Genomic DNA, 23,287 nt, shown 5'->3' on the forward strand with positions numbered 1-23,287 from the left:
CCCTACAATAATAGATACAGAGAAAACCCAACAATCATATGACCCCCTATGAGCACTTTGGCAACAGTGGGAAGGAAAAACTCCCTTTTAACAGGAAGAAACCTCTGGCAGCACCAGGCTCAGGGAGGGGCGGGGCCATCTGCTGTGATTGGTTGGGGTGAGAGAAGGAAGACAGGATAAAGACATGCTGTGGAAGAGAGACAGAGGTTAATAACAGATATGATTCAATGCAGAGAGGTCTGTTAATACATAGTGAGTGAAGAAGAAACCCCCAGTGCATCATGGGAATCCCCGGCAGCCTACGTCTATTGGAGCATAACTAAGGGAGGATTCAGGGTCACCTGGTCCAGCCCTAACTATATGCTTTAGCAAAAAGGAAAGTTTGAAGCCTGATCTTGAAAGTAGAGATAGTGTCTGTCTCCTGAATCCAAACTGGAAGCTGGTTCCACGGGTTTCATCCCAGCGGTTAGATGGCAGCCATGCTGTGAGTGTGGCTAAAGTCATCTGTTATGGGAAGTTCTAAATGAAGACCAGAGTCCAGTTAGCACAACGAAGCAAGAAAAGAGAGAGAGCCACGAGCTGCTGTGCGTGCCGCCATCTTTTTTTTACCCGCCATACAGATGCAAACACCAGTGTCTGGCTTCCACAGGCTGACCGATACAGATGAGCCAACATTTTGTAAAGAGTCCACAGATCTTGCTTGGTCTCTCCAGCGGCTCAGACTACGTCACACAGCCTGAGAGCAGACTGCTGTCACCTCCATCTCTTCTGTGCAGAGCCACCCTCTCTTCACCTGAAGACACCAGGTGATCGAGTGTGCCGTCGCTCAGATCCCAGCTGCCTTCTCCTCGGTATAACCGGCACCATCCCATCGTCAACCGCATGACGATGCAGAAAAAAATAGATTTGATCCGTGTCCCTGTCAACAGGAAGTCGAGGGAAGCTGCAGCACTGACAGGAGCTATTTCCTTTCTATTTCCTGCTACAGCCCAGCCGCCGGCTGTGTGCGGTGACACCTGCCACGTTTATTCCTGCTGCGCCCTCCCACCTGACTCCTGAGCAGGCGTGCGTTAGGAGAGCGGGCAGGATGTGCACATAAACAGATGGGAATGTTGACACCGTGATCCGCTCATTTACTGTACGTCCAGAGGGCGAACGAGCCGCCGAGGTGCAGACCGCTGATGCTGAGGCCTGATGGGAAAACCACACGACACGGCGGTGTTCTCCAGGTTAAACACCGTTTCAGGATAACAAGGACCGAGTCCATCAAAGGGACAGCTCAGAGGGGCTGAGATGGTCTGAGCATGTGCGGGGGGATGATGACGAGGAGGTTCATGGCAGTGTGATCCACCGTTCCACACGAAGAGATTAAAAATCAAAGTGCTGCTGAGGCTCCGTAACGAGCAGGAAGCCTGTCCTGGATTTGATTTGTGTTTCGTAAATAATTAACAGCTCTCGAGGCGATTTATCGGGGAACACGAAGAGAGCCACATGGTTCGTGCTGACCGGTGCGATCTTCTTAGAGCCTTAGAGGCGACACCGTGAAGCTGAAAATCTAAAGACGAAGATACCTGCAGCGTCTTCTGATGGGAACAGCCATCCTCCTCCCACCTGCAGGGGCGTGTTGCACATAACCTGTTCTGCTTCAATGAGGCGAGCAGGTGAGCGCAGCGTCGAAGACTCCGGATCAGCGCAGCAGGCAGGAAGTCCAGCCTTCACCGCACACTCATTAGCTGGACAGGTGATCTGCCTGAGCTGAGCTCGGAGGGCTGGAGGGAGGGAAGATGAAGATGACACGTCTTCTTCATCAGCAGCACTCGGACACTGAGTTTGCCCAGTATGTGCCCCCCCCACACACACACACACACACTGTGTGTGGTGCGCAGTCAGTTCCGTGTCTCCGGGTGTCTCCGGGTGTCTCCGGGTGTCTCCGGGTGCGAGGCGCTCCGAGCGTCGGTCGCCGTGTCCGGCTCTCGGCTCGTTGGCGGTTCCCCACACAGTGAGGCAGATGAGCAGAATCATTATTGTCATTAAGATTAAAGCAGGCGAGGGAGCGGTTCACTCACATTCACACACTTTCTCCTCAGCGTGAGCTCTTACATCTGCTCGCTCACAGAGTCACTGTCATCTCATGATTACAACCGATTATCTCTAATTAGGATTTATCACCTTGTAATCCCGACTCTGTAGATTATTCTTATGATTTACTGTCTGATAATCACAGCTCACCGTCTCATAGCCAGAACTTATCGTCTGGTGATTCTGACTTTATGGCACATCTTCTCATCACCAAGAGATAAGACTTCATAACCACGGCACTTATTCTTAACATTTATTGCATTAGAGAAGTAAAACTGGGGCCATGTGATTGTGTGATAAGTGCCTGTATATTGTGAGTAGCAGAGCAGAGCGCGGCGCTGTTCAGAGGATGAGCCTGATTACACAGGCTGCTCTCGCTCACCGCTCACCCCGCGGGCCTCGGCGAGGTCGAGCATCAGAAGTCAGCTGCAGAGACAGCAGAGTGTTTCTAAAAGCCCAAGAGTTCAATAACTTCTGACCTGTTGTTGCCATTGGAGGTAATCAGGGAAATTCCTAATCCGAGTTTGGAAGCAACAGGCTGACATTAGCATTCCTGGAGCTGCTAATGTGACTAATGAGGTCCAAGTCCAGGGTTACAGCCCGGCCTCGGTGCTCAGCCTCCTTTTATAACCGTTTTACACTCACAGCTTGACACAGAAAAACATTTCTCTGAACTGAAACGTGCTTTCTGGGAATTTATCTGTTTAGCATGTGGCTAAAACAAAGCCGACTCCAGCCAGGTCCAGGTTAAAGGTCAAAGAGTATTTGAGCTCAAAATGATTGTTTTCCGCACGTTTTCAGAGTGAAATGAATGGAAGGAACCAGTCAGCACTGTGCTGCGTTGTGTATGCAGGGTAACGTGCTCGTTTGTTCGTTTGGGATGAACGTATTCTCTGTGCTCCCCGTCTGTGTTTTCTGTGAATTACTTCCTGACAGCCTCGTTCACCACCTCCGAGCCGCACTCAGATTTAATAGCAAATTATGCTGTTTCAACTGCACTCGTTACCCCGGCGGTGCGGGAACGCCTTCGCTCCCGTCAGGCGTCATCCTGTATTTATGAAACGAGGCCGCCACGCTGTGCGTTTCGTCTAACCTGAGACGTGACGGTAAAAGTCCTTTTATTGAGGCAAAAAGAGCTCTGCAGACTGATCTTATTCAGCCCCGGAGGTGGTGTACCTTCACTAAAAATTGACAAATAGGTTTTCTTGTCACTTCCCACCTCTGAGCTCCGTGTAGTTGACATTATTTGATATGAGTGCGGAAGCGTGGACTCCGGGGGCCGCGGTAGGTCGACAGACGAGACAAGGCAGAAGGAAGAATCAACACAACCGATCACAGCACTGCTGCGATCCTCTGGTGGCAAACAAGACGCTCACGTTATTCAATATACACCGAGTGGGTTTGTGTTTCTACCGACATATCGATTCTTTTCCCACCCTGGTGGCTTAAAATTTGGTTTCTTTAGTGAGCTGTGATGTGGCGGGAAAAATAGCCCCGGAGAAAAGAGCCAAACAAAGAGTTCGAGCTGACGTCTGTTATTTCTGTCTCTCAGGCTCCATCGATTTTCAAAAACCTGGTGATTTGGCTGCAGGGTGATTATCAGTGATTACAGTCCGACAGGTCCTGGACAGATTCAGATCAATTTGTTTGACAGACTCGTGTTCATGTGGAGGGGAGTGTAAATGTGCCTCAGACATGGGAAAAGTACTCTACGGCATCCAAAATGCTCACGTTCCCAGTGCTGTGATTCACAGTAGCTTCATGCAAGCTGCAGGAAAGCCTGACCCTTCACCCCGCAGGTCCGAAGAGTCTACACCACCTTCTGGTCTGAAGGCTTCTGTGACATAAACTGTGAAGGTTTTACGTTTCAGTCCTGTTTGTGGATTTTACAGACTGCGTCGAGTGCAAGACAAGAAAGTGAAACACAAAGGCCAAACAGGAAAATCAAACAAAGGCACGGAGGCCTGGGAATATCTGGAAACAGCTGCTCTGATAAAGACTAAAGAGGAGAGAGACTCCCGTGGTTTCAGAGACTTCCTGTTTCTGTAATGAAATGTAATTCACACATGCAAATCAGTTCATAACTCTCGTGTAATGTCTGTGGATTCTTGGTGAATATTCAGTCTCTTCATTAAAAGGAAATTCACAGCTGTTTGTTTCTTTGGACGTGAGCAAACTTACAAACCAGGCATCGATGCAGCTGTTTTTTAAAGCACACATTTTCCTGCACAGTTCAGCTGTTTGTGCTCTCTGTGGAAGAACGTCCACGCGCTGCTGTCCAGGTCAGCAGGATGTTGTCCAGGTGTGGACGTCAGACAGACCTGACGGACATGTCTTTGGCTGAAGGTACAACATTTATATTCAGCTTGGATTCCCCTTCAAAGTGAGACATTTGCCTTTTAAATAAAAAGTGACACCTTAAGTGAAGAAATAAGAGCTGCCCAAAGTGGGAAAAATGTACTTTGAGTTCATTTTTCAAAAATAAATCTGCAGTGACAAACTACCTTTTACACCGGCGCCGCTGTAGTTTCCAGATATTTAATGATGAGCATAAGCTAATGATTGCTTCAGAAAGACTGATAGCACAGGCTGAAATAATTCATGGCAATCTTTAGCAGCAGCTGAAGGACACTGATGCTGCTGAATTGTTAAAATCCTTCACTGCAATATTTATGCTTCCCGCTCGGATCTCAATCCTGCGAGAGGAGGAAGTATCTGCATGATGATGTCACTTAGATTTATCTCCGTGCTCGTTTAAATATGAAACGCTGTAAGTCGTCCTTCCGCACCAGGAACAGCTGCGGATGCTGAAACCCACCACAAGCTGCAGTCCCACCAATGTCCGCTAGAGGTAGGGTTGCCAACTCCCTGAAAAATAAATAAGGGACACCTCGTGGCCAGGGCCGGGCGACCCAGTTGTCTTCACCCTTCCCAGTGTGGTGAATTTTCTAGCTCTTTTTTTGTGTGTGAAATTATTTTTTTAACCATTTGACTTGAAGTTGATTTAAGTAGATGCATATTCTATTCTTTGTGATATGAACACATGTGAAACAAATGATCATTTAGCCATTTATTTTTAGCTCAAAATGACAACATTAACACAGTAAAACAGGTCTCTTTCTTAAACAGAAGCCTGTCATGCTTAACTTTTGAGAATATAAGTAAATCTTTCTTTAAAAGAACTCTGTCCTGCTTAACTTAAAATAATAGAAAACAATAGAAAGAAAAATATTCTTGTAACAGTGCACATTTAGTGCATTTAGTACAATTGGCTTCAGCTGAGGTATTATTTCAGCTTTTCTAATGCTAATCAGCTGCTCCTGTTTGTAAACCCGCTTGTTCCCATGATTACGCATCTTAACTCATCATCATTATTCATCTATGTATTACGTTTATGTATTAGTCATCAATTTGTTGTACTCATGTATCCTTGCAGTTGTTTATTACACAAAATAAATTATATTATCACACTTCTGGCCACATAGCGCTGATATTCACTGCACATGCCCATATTAACTTTTTCCAGCCAGGTGTTTTCCTTTTCCCATTCTTCCCTTTCTCTGAGGGGAACAAACATTGCTGCTCTAACGCTGGGCTCACACTGTGCGGTTTTAGAATCAGAATCAGAATCAGAATGGGTTTATTGCCAGATGTTGAGGTTTACAACATTAGGAATTTGCTGCGGTGCTTCAGTGCAAACAATAAGAATTAAAGTGCTATGTAGAAAGAAAGATATGTGCATGAGATATACATGAGATATATACATGAGAATAAGAATTAAGAGTGCTACGTAGAAAGATATATACATGAGTGCAGGTGGTGATCAGTGCAAACATAGAATGATGCAGTGACACAGCGTAGGGTCATGTGTTAGTGGTGGGAACAGTCATATGGTTATTGTTCATGTGTCCAACAGCAGAGGGGAAGAAACTGTTCTTATGGCGAGAGGTTCTGGTGCGAATGGACCGGAGCCTCCTGCCTGAGGGGAGCAGGTCAAACAGACTGTGTCCAGGGTGAGAAGGGTCAGCTGAGATCCGGGCTGCACGCCGCAGTGTCCTGGAGGTGTACAGGTCCTGCAGAGATGGGAGTCTGCAGCCAATCACCTTCTCAGCAGAGCGCACAACACGCTGCAGTCTCTGTTTGTCCCTGATAGTGGCTCCAGCGTACCACACGGTGATGGAGGAGGTGAGGATGGACTCGATGATTGCGGTGTAGAACTGCATCATCGTCCGTGTTGGCAGGTTGAATTTCTTCAGCTGCCTCAGGAAGTACATCCTCTGCTGGGCTTTCTTGATGACGGAGGTGATGGTGGGCTCCCACTTCAGGTCCTGGGTGATGGTGGTACCCAGGAAGCGGAATGAGTCCACAGAGGTGATGGGGGTGTCAGTCAGGATGATGGGGGGGAGTGGAGCTGTGTGCTTCCTGAAGTCCACAATAATCTCCACTTTTAGGCCCATTTTGAGCCGATTTTTGAGTGATCGGACCGATTTTGGCCTTCATCGTGCGTCGTGTAGTATACGTGGGGTAACGAGAAGTGATTAACACCTCACGACCAGCTCCCGATCATCAATCGCTCGTGAGGGTCTCACCACAGCCGCTCACACTGCTCGCGCGCAAACACGTAAACATCGGTGAAAAAGATGGAGCAGCATGGCTGTGCAGCCTGTGATCTGGACACAAGCGATGGAGGCACAACTTGTAAAACTTTGGAAAGCTCATCCGAGCCTTTTCGATGTGGCATCACAAAATTATCACGACCACAACAACCGTGAAAATAGTTGGATTTACATGCTGCTCAATCACAGCTGCCTGATCATGTTTTTCATTAGCAATTTAGCAAAGTTGATGGTGGTGGTGTGTCTGTGTGAGTGAAAGACAGAGAGGGAGAGCGAGCGACAGATTTTCTGTTATAACCTTCATGTTATGGAGGCACAGTGTGAGCACTCAGGTCGCATCAGAGCATCGGGCCGTATAGTGTGAGACCTGCATCGTGACCTATGAACTTCTAACCCCTGCGAGTCAATCGTGCAGTTTGAGCAGGAGCTGAATAACGCGACTGAAAAAAGCTTTAGGTGTACTGTCGTCCGAGACTTGCACCGCAGTGTCGGCGTTTGTTTCCCTGTTGGCCATGCTTCTTGTTGTGGTCATCTGTTGTCTTCCGGTATTTTCTCCCTAAGCGACCTTTCCTCAACCAATGAGATGAGCGGTAATCTGAATTGTCATACTCGAATTGTCATAAGTGTGCTGTCAGCTCATTGGTCACAAAGCAGGAGAGGGGCTGGGAATTATGTTTTCAAACAAAGCGTTAATTCCATTAACATTTATAGACTACTTTTGATTCTCACTGTATTACGGGACAAAGTGCGTCGCTTATTAGCTCAATACGGGACGTGTTCTTTTGTTTCTAAATACGGGACGATTCCGTTTTTTAAGGGACGGTTGGCAACCCTAACTAGAGGACAGCACCAATGTACATTTCATCAGCGCTTATAGTTTTGCATTATTAGGGGCGTGGCCTCTTTGACTGGGAGGCGGCTGGAGCTGCTAGCTATCTGCTAGCTGAGCTGGACGTCTGGGCCGTGTTTGGGCTGTTGGAGAGTTTGTAACGACATCATGTGACCGCTGTGAGGTCACTGTACTAACAGAGCGTGCACTCTGGTTTTGTTGAGTGAAAGTCGAGATGATTGGATGTTGCTGAGCACCAATGAGCAGGTACTCTGTGTCTGCGTGATACGGCGCGCTAACCAAAGCAGCTAACATTACCTGAAGTTTGAGCATGCTAACAGCTGACTAAAACAACAAGTTGTAGAAGCTGAAATGCTTAAGGTGAGACAAAAGGAGCCGTCACACAGCCGAGGACGATGGTGGACATCCTCGATGAGACGGTGCTAATGTAAAGCAACCGTGTGGAGCTGTAGCGCTCCAGCAAACAGCGAGATCGTTTCCACGGTACTAAACACGCTTTTATTTGCCATAATAACTGGCTGTGTTTCAGATGCCCGTCGATGCTTCATCTTTATCTACAGTGAAGCGCTGCTATCTGAACCAACAGCTCTCTGACTGCAGTGATAACGTTGACGCCTCTCCTCTGATCGATAATTGACGGGAGCTCTTTATTGACCCGTGAGCTGCCGTGGCGACTCGGTCGGAGACCTGCAGCACGAAGTCAGAGTTCCTCTAATTACCGACGCAGTCTCCGTCTCATCTGGGTCGTCTCTCTGCGTGACGACGAATCGGCTCGTATCTGATTGATAATCGGAGCAGAGTCATGCGGTGCGATTGCTGTTTGTGGAACGCGGCGCTCGTAATTACTTTCACTGAGGTTTGTTTGCACAGATCAAAGATGAACTCGTTTCCCTCAGATGCAAATGTCCTTCGTGTGTTAGAAGAGCGTCCTCGTGCTCAGGGTGGTGTTCAGGTCAGGAAACAGCTGCTCACAGACAATAAAAACACAAAACCATGAAAATAATCACATCAATCACTGAAGCACAGTATTGTGACTGTACTCTGTGGCTGCAGGACAGCAAACACATTTAAAACCTTTATTTCTGGAGTTTTCTTTAAAATGAAAGTATCGTAAAACAGTGGTTTCCCCCTCTCTACATAGAAACTTTGGAGACTTTGTTTTTATGTGTTCGAGGAAATATCCCAAACAAATCCGGAGTCCCGTGACGTGTACAGACTCTTCTTCACTCCCATCCTCCTCCTCAGGTGAGCTCATTCATTTTTTGGAAACACACGGCGTGTTTTTATGTCTCTCCCATGGTGAACCTTTCCTCGTGTCCCTGACAGCGGCGTGCGTCTGTGCAGAGTAAGAGGACGCAGATCTGTTCCCAGCCTGATTCTCAGCATCGCAGCTGATGTTTCAGCCTCCAGCATCTGTCGCAGGACAAACCGAGCATGCGTTTGACTGCTGACGGTTTGCCATCATGAGCTCAGTCTTTGGATTACCAAAACACTTTCCTGCGGTCCTTTTCATTTCCCGACCACAGAATCAGGAGCCCTGAAAATCTGGTTACAGAGTGGAGTGTTGGAGTGGAACTGAATGAGATTTTCCAGCAGCTGAAGAGAGGAGTGCAGCAGAAAGGAAACATTCACTCACCTGAGATGGTCAGAAACAAACCGTGTGACGCTCTGTCAGTACGCAGGCTTTTCTTGCTACCAGTTAAAAAGCAGTGGTCAGAGAAATGCTTTGCTCAAAGGCAGCTGATCAGTACAAAACTGTGCTGAGAAAAACAGCAACTTTACCTCTTTTCTGAAACTCGTGTGCACACGGCGAGCCTGAAGACACGGTATCGATCCACGCTGTGAGGTAGTCATGTAGGACAGGCTGCCGAGGCTCAGCTGTGGTCTGGGAGCCAGAGAGCGACCAATGAGGCTCCACACCTGCATCTGCAGGTCAAAGGTCAAGGCTTTTGCTGCTTTTACTGAACTCCAGGCCAGAAGGAAACGAGAGCTTCCTTTTGTGTGTGTCAGATATAAGTGTGTGTGCGCATCAGTCAGCTGGTATTAACAGTGACACAGTGAAAGGTGAACCTTTGGTTGCCATGGTAACCTCGGTTTAGGCATCTGCTGGTTTTGTTGAAGCCCCGCGAGATAAAAAAGGAGCAGGGATTTGAACTCGAGGGTGAGAGATGAGCAGGGAGAAAATCCTTATCGGCTGAACTCGCACTTGCAGCTTTAAGTCTCTGCTGTTACTCGAGTTAATCTTCCTCCGCGGGACGAGCAGCGAGGGGTGCTGACAGCAGAGCGGTGCCCGGGCCTCGCCGTGGATCACGGAGACGCTCCCCGATCCAGTTTCCTCTCGGTTTAGTTCTCCCTTACAAATGAAGAAACCCAGGACGGACACGAGGAGATGCGCAGAGCGAGCGGGAACAAAGGGAGGCCTCGAGGGGCTCGTAACAAGACAAACACAGCAAAGGGATCGTGCGAGAGGAATCAAGATGGCAAACAGACGGCGGTGGGAGGCGAGAGGAGAAACGAGAGCAGAGGAGCGCTCACACGGAGGAGATGCTGCTCATCCTTCACCGTGTTCTGTGGAAAGAACGAACACAATGCACGTGCTCGAGTTTCGTTCCCACAGAAAATACCGCTGCTTCATTTCTGTCACTCATGTGTCACACACTGGCTCCCTGCAGTCTGCCAGTATTTCTCTCTGAGCAGACTGCAGCTGCAGTGTTTCCCATTTACAGCTTCTTAAACACGCAAAAATTACCGAGTCACTGAAATGCGAGGTTAAACCTGTCGCAGCGTTTACATCTCGCTCTGTTTGTGGCTCGAGATCAGTGAGCGTGAGCCTGCAAAAGAAAGGTGCACATCACATCCAGCAATAAACACCGATAAGAAGTGAGTGCAGCGAAAGTTCACGATCTTGTTTTCATAACTGAAATCCAAATGTGACTGACCGTCATGAAACCCAGCGTTGATGGTGTGGAGTGGGTGGAGTTCTGTAAATGAACCAGGCTGAACAGTGAAGGTGCAGCGAGCTCACTTTAACTAAGAGCCAATCCCATGCACGTCCTCTCACTTGACGTCCCGCTCGACTCGACGGTGCAAAAACTTTTAGTGTTTGGACGAAAGCTCCTGTTTGGTGGACAGCAGAGAGGAACCTCTGCTTTCACCTGTCAGCAGGTGAAAGCAGAGCCTGACGGTCCTGTTAGAGCAGCTTTGAGCTCCACATGGATCAGAATCAGCTGTGCTGAGCACGTATGGAAGTGCACATGCAAGGAACTTCTTTTCTCTGTGCTTAACAGGACAGACAGCAGTGACAGTAGCAACATGGCACAGACACACACAGCACATTCATACTCATGTGTGTGAAGATGCTGAGATACATTATGGATGAAATAAGGTGATAAATCAGTGACATGCTGGCCTGTATACAGCTGTACGTACAGCACACTCAGACTCAGGCCGGGTGGATGTGTGAGTGCAGACTTTTACGGATCTGTCTGTGGGAGTGTCGGGGTCAGTGCACACCGAGACGGAGCAAGTGGGATTCAAACACGCGTGACGTCACTCACCCATGCGGACGGCAGAGAGGGTGTTGGCCTGGCTGAAGGAGAGCGGCGCCATGGTCAGCAGCGAGGCGACGGTGTAAATCGACAGCAGCAGTGCTGGCAGAGCCGGCATCTTCCACCGCTCCTCATGGAGAATGGTCTGCTGGCTGCCTGTACCGCCACCTGCAGGACAGGAGGACAGGTGAGATCCAACAACTCAGTTCACACGTTTCACACGTTCAGCAGCACAGACTTCAGCAGGAAATCCTGCATGTGACGGTTGCACAGCACATCCACACTGACACAGTTACAGCCCCCTGCACTGCTGTACGGCCCCGAGGACGCTGCTCTTCAACGGGGAGGCAGCAGTTTAGAAATAATCAGAGGAAACAGAGTCAGAGGAAACAGAGTCGGAGGAAACAGAGTCAGAGAAAACAGAGTCGGAGGAAACAGTCAGAGGAAACAGTGTCAGAGGAAACAGAGTCAGAGGAAACAGTCAGAGGAAACAGTGTCAGAGGAAACAGAGTCAGAGGAAATAGTCAGAGGAAACAGTGTCAGAGGAAACAGAGTCAGAGGAAACAGAGTCGGAGGAAACAGAGTCGGAGGAAACAGAGTCAGAGGAAACAGTCAGAGGAAACAGTGTCGGAGGAAACAGAGTCAGAGAAAACAGAGTCGGAGGAAACAGTCAGAGGAAACAGTGTCGGAGGAAACAGAGTCGGAGGAAACAGAGTCGGAGGAAACAGAGTCAGAGGAAACAGTCAGAGGAAACAGAGTCAGAGGAAACAGAGTCAGAGAAAACAGAGTCGGAGGAAACAGTCAGAGGAAACAGAGTCAGAAGAAACAGAGTCGGAGGAAACAGAGTCGGAGGAAACAGAGTCGGAGGAAACAGTCAGAGGAAACAGAGTCAGAAGAATCAGTGTCAGAGGAAACAGAGTCGGAGGAAACAGTCAGAGGAAACAGAGTCAGAGGAAACAGAGTCAGAGGAAACAGAGTCAGAGAAAACAGAGTCGGAGGAAACAGTCAGAGGAAACAGTGTCAGAGGAAACAGAGTCAGAGGAAATAGTCAGAGGAAACAGTGTCAGAAGAAACAGAGTCGGAGGAAACAGAGTCGGAGGAAACAGAGTCGGAGGAAACAGTCAGAGGAAACAGTGTCAGAAGAAACAGAGTCGGAGGAAACAGAGTCGGAGGAAACAGAGTCGGAGGAAACAGAGTCAGAGGAAACAGTCAGAGGAAACAGTGTCAGAGGAAACAGTGTCAGAGGAAACAGTCAGAGGAAACAGTCAGAGGAAACAGTGTCAGAGGAAACAGTCAGAGGAAACAGTGTCAGAGGAAACAGAGTCGGAGGAAACAGTGTCAGAGGAAACGGTCAGAGGAAACAGTGTCAGAGGAAACAGAGTCGGAGGAAACAGTGTCAGAGGAAACAGAGTCGGAGGAAACAGAGTCAGAGGAAACAGATTCGGAGGAAACAGAGTCAGAGGAAAAGAGGAAACAGAGTCGGAGGAAACAGAGTCAGAGGAAAAGAGGAAACAGAGTCGGAGGAAACAGAGTCAGAGGAAACAGAGTCAGAGGAAACAGAGTCGGAGGAAACATAGTCAGAGGAAACAGTGTCAGAGGAAACAGATTCAGAGGAAACAGAGTCAGAGGAAAAGAGGAAACAGAGTCGGAGGAAACAGAGTCAGAGGAAACAGAGTCGGAGGAAACAGTGTCAGAGGAAACAGAGTCAGAGGAAACAGAGTCGGAGGAAACAGTGTCAGAGGAAACAGATTCAGAGGAAACAGAGTCAGAGGAAAAGAGGAAACAGAGTCGGAGGAAACAGAGTCAGAGGAAACAGAGTCGGAGGAAACAGTGTCAGAGGAAACAGAGTCGGAGGAAACAGTGTCAGAGGAAACAGATTCGGAGGAAACAGAGTCAGAGGAAAAGAGGAAACAGAGTCAGAGGAAACAGAGTCAGAGGAAACAGAGTCGGAGGAAACAGAGTCAGAGGAAACAGTCAGAGGAAACAGAGTCGGAGGAAACAAAGTCAGAGGAAACAGAGTCAGAGGAAACAGAGTCAGAGGAAACAGTCAGAGGAAACAGAGTCAGAGGAAACAGAGTCAGAGGAAACAGAGTCAGAGGAAACAGTCAGAGGAAACAGAGTCAGAGGAAACAGAGTCAGAGGAAACAGAGTCGGAGGAAACAGAGTCAGAGGAAACAGTCAGAGGAAACAGAGTCAGAGGAAACAGAGTCAGAGGAAACAGAGTCAGAGGAAACAGAGTCGGAGGAAACAGAGTCAGAGGAAACAGTCAGAGGAAACAGAGTCAGAGGAAACAGAGTCAGAGGAAACAGAGTCAGAGGAAACAGAGTCGGAGGAAACAGAGTCAGAGGAAACAGTGTCAGAGGAAACAGTGTCAGAGGAAACAGAGTCGGAGGAAACAGAGTCAGAGGAAACAGTGTCAGAGGAAACAGAGTCGGAGGAAACAGAGTCAGAGGAAACAGAGTCAGAGGAAACAGAGTCGGAGGAAATAGTCAGAGGAAACAGAGTCGGAGGAAACAGAGTCGGAGGAAACAGAGTCAGAGGAAACAGAGTCGGAGGAAACACACACACACACACACACACACACACACACACACACACACACACACACACACACTCTGTGTTGATGAGTTCAGTTCTGTCTCCCCAGCACCATCAGCACCATCAGCACCATCCGAGCTGCTCACAGGCCAAACATCTACAGACTCGACCCAGAAACACTGAGACTGAACCCGATGTTAAATATCAAACCTGACAACGTTTTAAACACATGCCCTCGTTCTGATGTCGACCTCGTTCTGAGGAGGTCCTGTCCTAAATCCTTTCACCGCTGCCATGATGGGCCACCGCAGTGTAATCAACAGTACATTCATTTCTATATCTCAGTAAATCATGTTCAGCTCTGCGTGACTCACAGTCAAAGTGAGTCACTTTTTAATGCACAGGTAAAATACACAATCTGTACTTTTTATAAATATTCCTAACTCCTTCCAGTACCCTGCTTTGTCTGCACACTACAACCTGGGTTTGACATTTTTATCAGCAATATAAAATATTAATATTAATAATATTATATAATATTAATAACTGTACAGTACTCTGTTTTTCTAACTATCGTCCATGATATAAATATTTATTTCTGTAAAAGTTTCTGTTCTGTTTGTATATGTGTTTTCTTCTTATTCTATTGGCTGGGAAGATCTGCACATGCCGGCCACTAAAGGATTGGTCGCAGGAGCTTCAGCCACGACCACCTTCAGCTTCAGCACCATTTCTGAGCAGTTTATATCCTGTACAAGGATGAGCCAGAAACACACGAGCAGCTGGACTCCCATTCTGACCCTGGTTTGTCGTCGTTCACAGACAGCGCTGTGCTGTCACAGCTCAGTGTGACTGACGGTCACATTAGTTAATAATAAAACAACGGGCTGGCTTTCTTTGTTTCAGCATCTCCAACTAAATCGTACACAGAGGTGAGCAGCGTCTCTGAGCCGCTTCACCTCCTCCGGTCGTTTCGATATTCCCCTTGTGACGCCTGCTGTGGTGGTGGGTGGAGCTCAGACACCATCGCTCAAGCAAGCATTTTAAACAAGGATGATTTCACTGTAGAGCTCCTGCGGCCGCCTGATAAATGATTCCTTTACAGCAGAGAGAGATTTTAAAATGCTAAAAACCATCCCCACCACTGCGTACAGATGTTTAGCAGGCTGTCAGAGTGCAACCACACAACAGGCAACCGTCCACGCTGAAGGGGCGTGTCAGAACCACGCTTTGGTTCTGCTGTGATTCACCGTGGGAGGTTCTGCACCACAGCCCACCCACCTGCTGCTCCAGTGGTTTGTTTGGAAGGGCAACCAATCAAGGTGAAATGTCTTGAAGGGGGCGGAGCTAAAAAAGACAATAACTTGGTGTCAGACACATGGGGATTATTCTGAACAGTGACTCATGCAAAGCTGCTCCAGTAGAGCTGATATGGCGGCTCCTGGAGAGAATCTGACGGAGAACAGGACGAACAGAAGGTTTAAGAAAGGAGCTGAAAGTGTGGAGGAAACAGCAAGGACACGAACAACGAGGGAATATAAGGCGACAGTGTGAGCGACAGTAAACTGGGCAGACGGAGACGTGATGGTGAGATGAGACAGGAAACCAGGAGCAGCCGCAGGCACAAATAAACACATGATGACAACAATTAATTAGGATCTTTCCTACAGGAAGTGCTATCATGTCAGCCGGCGAGCAGAGCCAAGCGGGACCCCGCTGGTACGAGCCGCCACCGCAGTTCACTGCAGCAGCTCGAAGGCTAATCACAGCCGCAACTCTATTAGCTGCCTTCAGTGCCGTCTCATTTCACTGTGGAGGCATTTAGCCGACACTCATTCGAGGCGACTTACAGCGAGTGCAGCAAAGCGCGAGGCTTTAAAGCCCGGCTTCATCGAGTGAAGATGGCGAGGGTCAGAGCGTCGGCAATCACACGCTGGCAAATATTCCCGAGGACGTGTGAGATGAGGTCTGAATGCCCGGCACAAAGCGGCCGAGGATCAGAGGTGACAGGACAGAACGAGGCAGACAGACAGGAAGTGCCAGGTCATGTGATCAGCCTGAGTGAGAGCGTGCCGCCTGCACAAAGTAAGGTTCAAAATTTCGCCGCCAGTGACATCATAACAGGAAATAAACCCACCTGGTAACAGACCCATCAGCCACTCAGCGAGCACAGTTTCATGGATTATCTGCAGCGCTGTCACAGGCAGCGTGTACCGCGCGGGCACTCACAGGGGCAGTGCACACCGAGACGGAGCAATGACGGAGTCGATGACTGGCTGAAGCGCGACCAGCTGTCCAAAGCTGATGAGTCGGGCTTGAGACGGTTTCTGCTGTAGCGTGCTTCATCTGAAGCTGCTGTTAGTGCCGACTCAGCAGATGTTCCAGTTCCTGTTCTCCACTGGGAAATGCCTGTGAGTGCACATTAAATAGTTGAGGAATTAAAGGAGCTGGGAAATATCAGCCTGTTTAGGAAAGGTGGTGTTAATGTGGTAGAACAGCCCGACGCCACACGTCAGCAGCAGCCAGTGCTCTTTGTTCACCGGACAACAGAAAACCTTAAAAACAGCTCCAGAGGTTTAGCTCAGCGGGACCGTTTAGCTCGACGGACCGCTTCCACGACACGAAGCCGCTTTCAAACACAAAAGGTTGGACAAAACACCTTTCTTCAGAAATCCAAACCTCCCCCTCCCCATCCACTGCTCGGACATCACAGCGACGCCTTAAAGGTTAGACTGCACTGTGGCCACTGTTAGCTCAGTGCTAGACCTGTGTACGTAATGTACCACAGCGATGGGGGTGTTTGACACAGCAGAGGGCCTCAGAGGGAGGTGCTTGGGGTGGATGGTGGGCAGGTGGTTAGATATAAATAGCCGTTCTGTTTGCCTCACACTCACATCTGCTCTCACGCTGACGGGCCGCGAGGCTTCCAGATATGAAGGACGGTGCCTCCTCCACCTTTTCTCTGATGCAATAAAAGAGGAAAACCAAGGCCCCCACCCAACAGGAGCGGAGCGTTCCCTGTAAAGCATCCTGTTTGTCTGGTAATGGCCCTTAATGCTCACCTAAATATAGGATATTAGCTTTCTCTGCCTTCAGGGGATAAGGAGATTTTGTTTAGCAGTGGCATCATGAAGAGTGTTGCTGACTCAAAACACTATAATGACATGGTAATCCTCTCATTCAGCCGCTGACACGCGGCACATTTCTGCCTTCAGACGACAGCGGGGAGGTTTGATTCCTGCACGTAAAGCCGTCCTTCTGAAAAGTGGCGCTCTGCAGCGCAGCAGATCCAGCGACAGGAAACGAGGAGACGAGCCGGGCGACACGCTGCGTCTGTTTTTAGCCTGTTTGCCGGCGCAAAGCTCCAATTAGAACTTCAGTAAACATTTTCTATGGTGGTCAGCATGCCGGCTCGGTTTTAATCAAAGCTTTGAAACAGAGAGCAGAGGAAAAAGGAGCTTTTCATTCAGACGCCCAGAGTTACAGGCGGCTGTGTAATGCATGGATTTATTTCTCAGAGCGTTTCAAAGGCCGTCTCCTAACGAGGCAGCTGCTTTGTTAGGAGACGGCCTCTGAAACGCTTCTTGTTCAGCGTTCGATCGAGTCGAGTCTGAAACCTGCAGCCTCTCGCACATTTCGGCGACAGCGTCAGCTTCGTTCCACTGCTGACCGAACAATGGACAAAAACCCCGTCGTGGTAAATGCGATGCTCAGCTTCATCCTACATGGTGGGCGTCATACGGCCAAACCCAACCTCACGTAAAACTGGACTTCCTGTCAGAATCCCTCAGATATCTGCATCAGAGAGGAAGAAGAGCAGCTTCAACGTCTCTGTTATTTTAAAGAAACGCTGCTGAGGTAAGCGTGGCAGCATTTTTACTCATTCAAAGAACTCAACACATATACACACAACTCTGTACTCGCTATACAAGAAGGAGACGAGAAAACATGAACTTAACATCATTATCAACAGGAAAAGCTGTAAAACCTGTAAAAGGTCAATTTCAGCTGGTGCCAATCTGGCTCCTGGATGGTGGTGGTATCATCCTGCTCTCTGGTCAGATTTGAGGGGAGGATTATTCAAAGAGAGGAACTCAAAGAAAACCACGGTTCAGCTTCCAGCAGTGGCTCTGCTTCAGGATCAGCCTGTCAAGCGTGGAAACAGAGGCGAGGCGAGGACAGCGTCACACGACGCTGTCTATTAGCAGGTCCCATTAGTCAACGTGAGCACTGAAGGCAGGATGAAGAGCCTTTAAACTGAGGAAACGCCCTTACAGCTTCAACAGCCTGCTCGCTTCAGCTTCAGCTGCCGCCTGTGCAGACAGAAGCTCCTCCCACTCCAGGAAGTCACATATGAGCAACAATTAGGTAAGAAATGAACTTAATCTATCACATAAATAAATAAAACAGGCCGTCAGAAACTACATTTAGAGTCGAGTCCCGTGCCCTTCCTGCACTGCATCATACTCAGGTTTCATCGTACGTCCACAGGCTCCGCCTCCTCCGGTTTAGACTGGTTGGGTGGTTGGGAGGCTGCGTTGCTCCGGCGTCATCAGTCAGTCAGATGTGCATTTGCATTAAAAGACCCCAACATGGACCCGCACTGATGAATAAACACGAGCAAGTCCAGGGACGGCTCAAGGCCGTATGAGCGCCTCCTCCTCATCTCACACCTCATTGGCTGAGCAGACGCTGAATGAGAGATGATTCGAGACAGGAAGGAGAGCGTGAGTCGGGGCTGATGGGAAGAAGAACAGTGGAGAGTTCAGTTTCCTGGCAGGTGACGGCTCTGCTCCGTTCTCTCATTACCTCAAGCTCATCGCTCAGCCGAAGAACAGAAAGAGGAATCGGTCTTGGTGGTACCGTCACCGACAGACTTATCGACGGCTCGAAGCTTTCAGCACACATTATTCATCAGATAATTTAGAAGCAGCAGTGGGGGGTATCGACCGAGGAAAACAGCGAGTCGGGAGGCGAGGAAAACGTCTCCGCAGACGTTAAAGTTTCAGTAAAGTTTGCCGCTCGTCCTCATCATCAGGCCGTGTTGTTGTACCTGTCAGAGCGTTGCCTCCTGCTCTAGGCCCGTCCCTCGAATGGTCAGAGCACTTCCACAGGTGTTTTGGACCCACTGTGTCCTCTTATTGACTGAAGCAAGGCGGTACGGACGCGTTCATCTGAGCTCCTGCTGCAAACTCAGCATGGTCAAAAACAGATGGACCCTCTCCAAGTTACATCAGGGTAGCTGTGGCGTCTGTGACAGGGAGCAGGGCGGAGCCTGGGAGGGTCACCGTGGTAACATGTGCGAGCTCCTTCACAAAAGCACAACCTGCTCATCACAGCTTCACGTCTTTACTCCAAATCTTGGCCGATCACCCTGTGACCCTCCTGTGTGAAACATCATCAGCTCACTGCATCCAGCTGCTGATGCTGACTGTGCACACGAACGCCTCACCCTTTGCTCGTGTGTTCGTGCAAAACCTCACGCACAGATGAAGAGCTGATCTGCAGGAGAAAACGCTGACTCCACATTCAGTACAGCGTGTGGTCACAGTAAACTCTTTCTCCCACGTCGCCTCCAATAACCTGCAGTCCTCAGCGGGAGGCGAGCGCACCGAGGAGACGCTGGAAACTCTCACTTTAAATGTCAAGCGGAATAAAGCCGATAAACCTGCTGACATTTGTCTCGCCGAGACTCGAGCTCGATCTGTAACTGAGCTCAGACACAAGCTAGTCAAACACAAACAGAACTCCACCGCCTCCACCCGAGGAGCCCAGCACGCCACACGCATTCACCTGTGGACGCCGGCGGCGGGAGTTATAGGTGACGGAGGGGCCGCTTCGCTCGCTGTCACGCTAAAATGATGGTGAGGTAATTTAAAGAGGCTGCGTGTGAGGGGGAAACATATTTCTGAGGAAACAGGACAGGCAGGGCGGTGCTGACGGATGGTGGAGAGATGGAGACGTGAACGAAATACTGCAGCGAGACAAGCTGCTGTAATTCGAGGCTTTTCTCCCCTGCAAAGATAAAGATGTGCACATGTTAGGAACGTGTCAGCTGTTGTGTGGGAACAAATTACTCTTCCACTTGTTTCTCGTCTTGTTTTTGAATGCGACGCAGGATCCGCGAAACCCCGGGGCCTTCGTGATCAGCAGCAGGTACACGAACGTCCTCATTAAAGGGAAAACACATGCAGACAATCCACAAACACCAGTCGAATCTTTGTTTCAGCTGCAAACAGACTCAAACGTCCCCACGGAGCTAAAGAGCATCGAACAGGCGGCCTGTGGCCTGTGCTCGACTCTCACGGGCACAGAGAAGAAGAAAACGTATCGTGTCCTGTAAAAAAGATGTTGTGCACCTGGGTCATCTCTGCACTGTTGAAATGTGCAGTTTGCAGGTCTTGAGTCACATGACCTCAGAGAGGTCACATTAGAGCGCCACTAACATCAAACGTGCAGCTTGCAGTTTATTAACCACAGAAAGTAAATATGTGGTGGTGCTTTTTGCTCACGCTGCTGTTCCTTATGTCTCCTACACGGTTTGGCATACAGAGCAACACAAAGAAACAAAGGACAGATGGATGATAGAGAGATGGATGCTGCTGCAGCAGTGTGAAGGTGACAGCTCGACCCCTTTGCACCTGGGAGAGGCCGACCGGCAGGGCGAAAGCCCCGGAGGCGAGCCAGCGGGGAAAATAAAGTCCACTGTCAGCAAATATAGAGGAGGGAAACGATGGGAGGATGGACGGGACGGAGCCCAGGAGACGAGGGAGAGAGGGTGAATCTGGTGTCAATATGGGAGGGAGAGGTGTGAGAGAGGAGGGAGGGGGTGAGGAGGAAGAGAAACAGTGAGGATTATAAAAGGATGAAAAGAGGAGACGGTGGAAAGACATGAAATGGACGTTAAGTTTAATATGAGCAGAGACGAGCTTTCACAGCAGACCCTGCTCTTTTCTAGCGTTGTCCTCCTGCAGCAGTAATTATTGTAATGACATCATCAAACGCCTGATAGCAAACGCTAACACAGCCGGAGTCTCCTCCACCTCCATCAGGCAGGACGGAGGCTCTGCTGCGAGGCTTCATCAGCAGCGTGCGGCTCGTCATCGTCGTTTAAGCTGAAGGTTAGAAAGGTCACAGTCTGGATTCCTGGAAGTTTCTCAAGGAGTTCCTGGAAAGTTCAGCTTGTTCATGTCTCGTTTCTTTTAAGGTTGCTTGACTGACACGTGTGTGCTCCTGACATTAAAACGTGTTTCCTGTTAGAATCATTCAGAGACTGAGGCTAACCACCTCGTGCTGCTCGTACACCGCAGTGGATGGTTTCAGAGGGGCGGGGCAAACCGCCTGTGCAGTCATTTAGACTGGAGGACCGTCAGGAAGTCACATGACCTCACCACCAGGCCAGTTTCCTGCAAACACACGGGAGGCCGTGCTGTTGTATCTGCTGAAGGCCTCGAACTGCAGCTGACTGACGCCGGTGGAGCGCTCTGGTTTTACTGCATCATCTGAAACATCTGGAAACATCTGCTTCTTCCTGCTGCTCCGCCTGGAGGAAAGAGTGACGCTCTTAATCCACGTTTGGTCCTGAAAATCTGCAGCCTGTGACTGAAACACAGTGAGTAATGCTGGTGCTTTTGTCTCTTCAGTGGATAGGTTCACACAGCACGTCACTGTGGAGCAGAGCTCATGAGTGGGTTTCACCTCAGAATTAAATTCTTACGTAATCTGCCCCGATGGAGAGAGAGGGACGAGCGGGGAGAGCTCCAGAGTCGACGCCTGACCTTCACAATGCAATGTGGCGGCCGGAGGGAGAGCGACGGGGAGGACGACAGGAGAGAGCCGAGAGCGATGCAGCGCAGATATGGACGCAAACAACATAGAGAAGGTGAAGACGGCGCTCAGTGCGACGGAGCTTTGAACAAAGCCGGCGTTAGCAGCATAACAGCTGTTTGTGCTGTACTCTCTGAAGACGCGCCGCCAACGAGCAGCGGTTTGAAGTCAAGCGTGCGTGGTTTCACAAATCCTCCATGAAGAGGCTTCTTCTTCTCTTTTTAAATAACTGTAGATACAAAAGAGTGATGCCTGAAGCCCGATACCGGCCCATAATCTCCACCCCTGCAGCATCCTGCAGGACAGCACCGGGCGGGCGACCCCACAGCCACTCAGGAAACCGGCTGGTATTTAAAGGCAGTGAGCAGGTTCGTTCATTTTAGAGCAACGACAGTAAAGGTGCGATCAGAAGGTTAAACCGTGAAGCGCACAGCCTGCTTTCTGTTTCCTGCTGAACATCAGTGTGTATTCCAGGCTGTTTGAGGGATGCAGGTGTCGGTCAGGTGAGTCTGTGTCCTCACAGTGACATCTGAAGCTGCTGCACGCTGACCGCTCACTCTTCCCAGGACGTGGGTCGAATGCAGAGAACGCGCATCGACACAGGAAGTGCCGCTCTGATGTCAGATGTGATGAAACATCTGGCCAGTTCCTGGGTTGCACAGGAAGCATCCTGCTTACTCTTTCCAACAGGTGGATGCAGCCGTGCAGAAATAATAACTCTGATTTCTTGGATCAGCAGGAACGAGGTGACGCTAACTGTGTGCTGGTCAGGCTCAATAACACCACAGAACACAAATGAGCAGCGTCACACTGAGCTGGAAGTGATTCCCAGGCTGGCACAGACTTGGATGGATGCACTTGGTAACCTTCCACCACTGCAGCAAAGAAAGGATAAAAGGCAGAGACAGACTAAAGCGGCACAGACGGATGAGAGCGAGGAGGAAGATGAGGAGGAGGATGAACAGAAGCTCGGTGTCCTGTGGGATCGTTCACACCTACGAGGTTCAACATCCTCTGTGACTTCAGCTCCTCTGCAGGCTTACGCCGACAGAGAGCTGCGCGCGTGGAGATGAAACGCAGGAAATACCGACAGGTTTCACACGGCCGCGGCCGGAGCGCGCCGGCAGATGGGGGTTATTTTTAGATCTGTTGGTTCAGGCTTTGAAAATCTGGGGATTTCCATCACGACGCGCTCTCGGCTCATTAGCGCAGCATCTTCTGTCTCTGACAGCAGCTTTGTTATTGTTGCAGCGTTCCTGCATTTGACTTTGTCGCATTACGAGTTCTGTGATGTTCAGTCACAGCACTTTTCCAATAAATCAGAGAGAACTTGTATTCTAACGTTTCCACAGACTGAGGCCGGCTCTGAGACGCGTCCCCACAGACCTCCGTGTTCACAGATCCTCCCCCCCGACTAATGTCAAGCTTCATGTTTGGAGTATTTGTGGTGTTGGTGTCCTCTGGAGCACGTTAGCGTGTGTGGACTGGACTCATACTGGCATTAACTGACAGCCCAGTGGGTCATTTGTTGATGCATCACATTTGTACACAGCATATGAAATTTGACATGAAAATAAGGGTTTAAAGTTGAAACAGTGAGACGCCCACCTGATGATCGTTCTGGTTTAATGCACAGAAGGAAAACTGGCCTCTGGTCCTGATCAGTCACTGAATCCTGTTACTGTATCCTCTGTGATCAGACCAACTCGAGCATATGCTCAGCTTCCTGCACAACAACACCAGGCTTCTTTTAAATTCCAGCAGGAATCCAGATGATCCGTCTGCCAACGCGCTCGCTGGTGACTGCGTGCGACAGCAAGCTGCTTTTA

General features: G+C 49.4%; 1 protein-coding gene across 2 annotated transcripts in view; it reads right to left on the bottom strand.

The window, feature by feature from the left end:
• The window catches only part of LOC146548458 (glutamate receptor ionotropic, kainate 5-like), a 216,750-nt gene that overhangs the window by 66,392 nt on the left and 127,071 nt on the right, over positions 1-23,287 (bottom strand). For both annotated transcript variants that reach the window (XM_085261542.1, XM_085261541.1), the window contains exon 3: positions 11,103-11,261. In XM_085261542.1, the coding sequence (XP_085117668.1) occupies positions 11,103-11,211 (109 nt within the window). In that variant the 5' untranslated portion in view covers positions 11,212-11,261. The remainder of the gene's footprint in view (positions 1-11,102; positions 11,262-23,287) is intronic.

Source organism: Mchenga conophoros, linkage group LG22 (genome assembly GCF_057382185.1).
Source record: "Mchenga conophoros isolate Kocher_MC1m ecotype Shallow Benthic linkage group LG22, M_conophoros_male_GT1.1, whole genome shotgun sequence".
NCBI lineage: Eukaryota > Metazoa > Chordata > Actinopteri > Cichliformes > Cichlidae > Mchenga > Mchenga conophoros.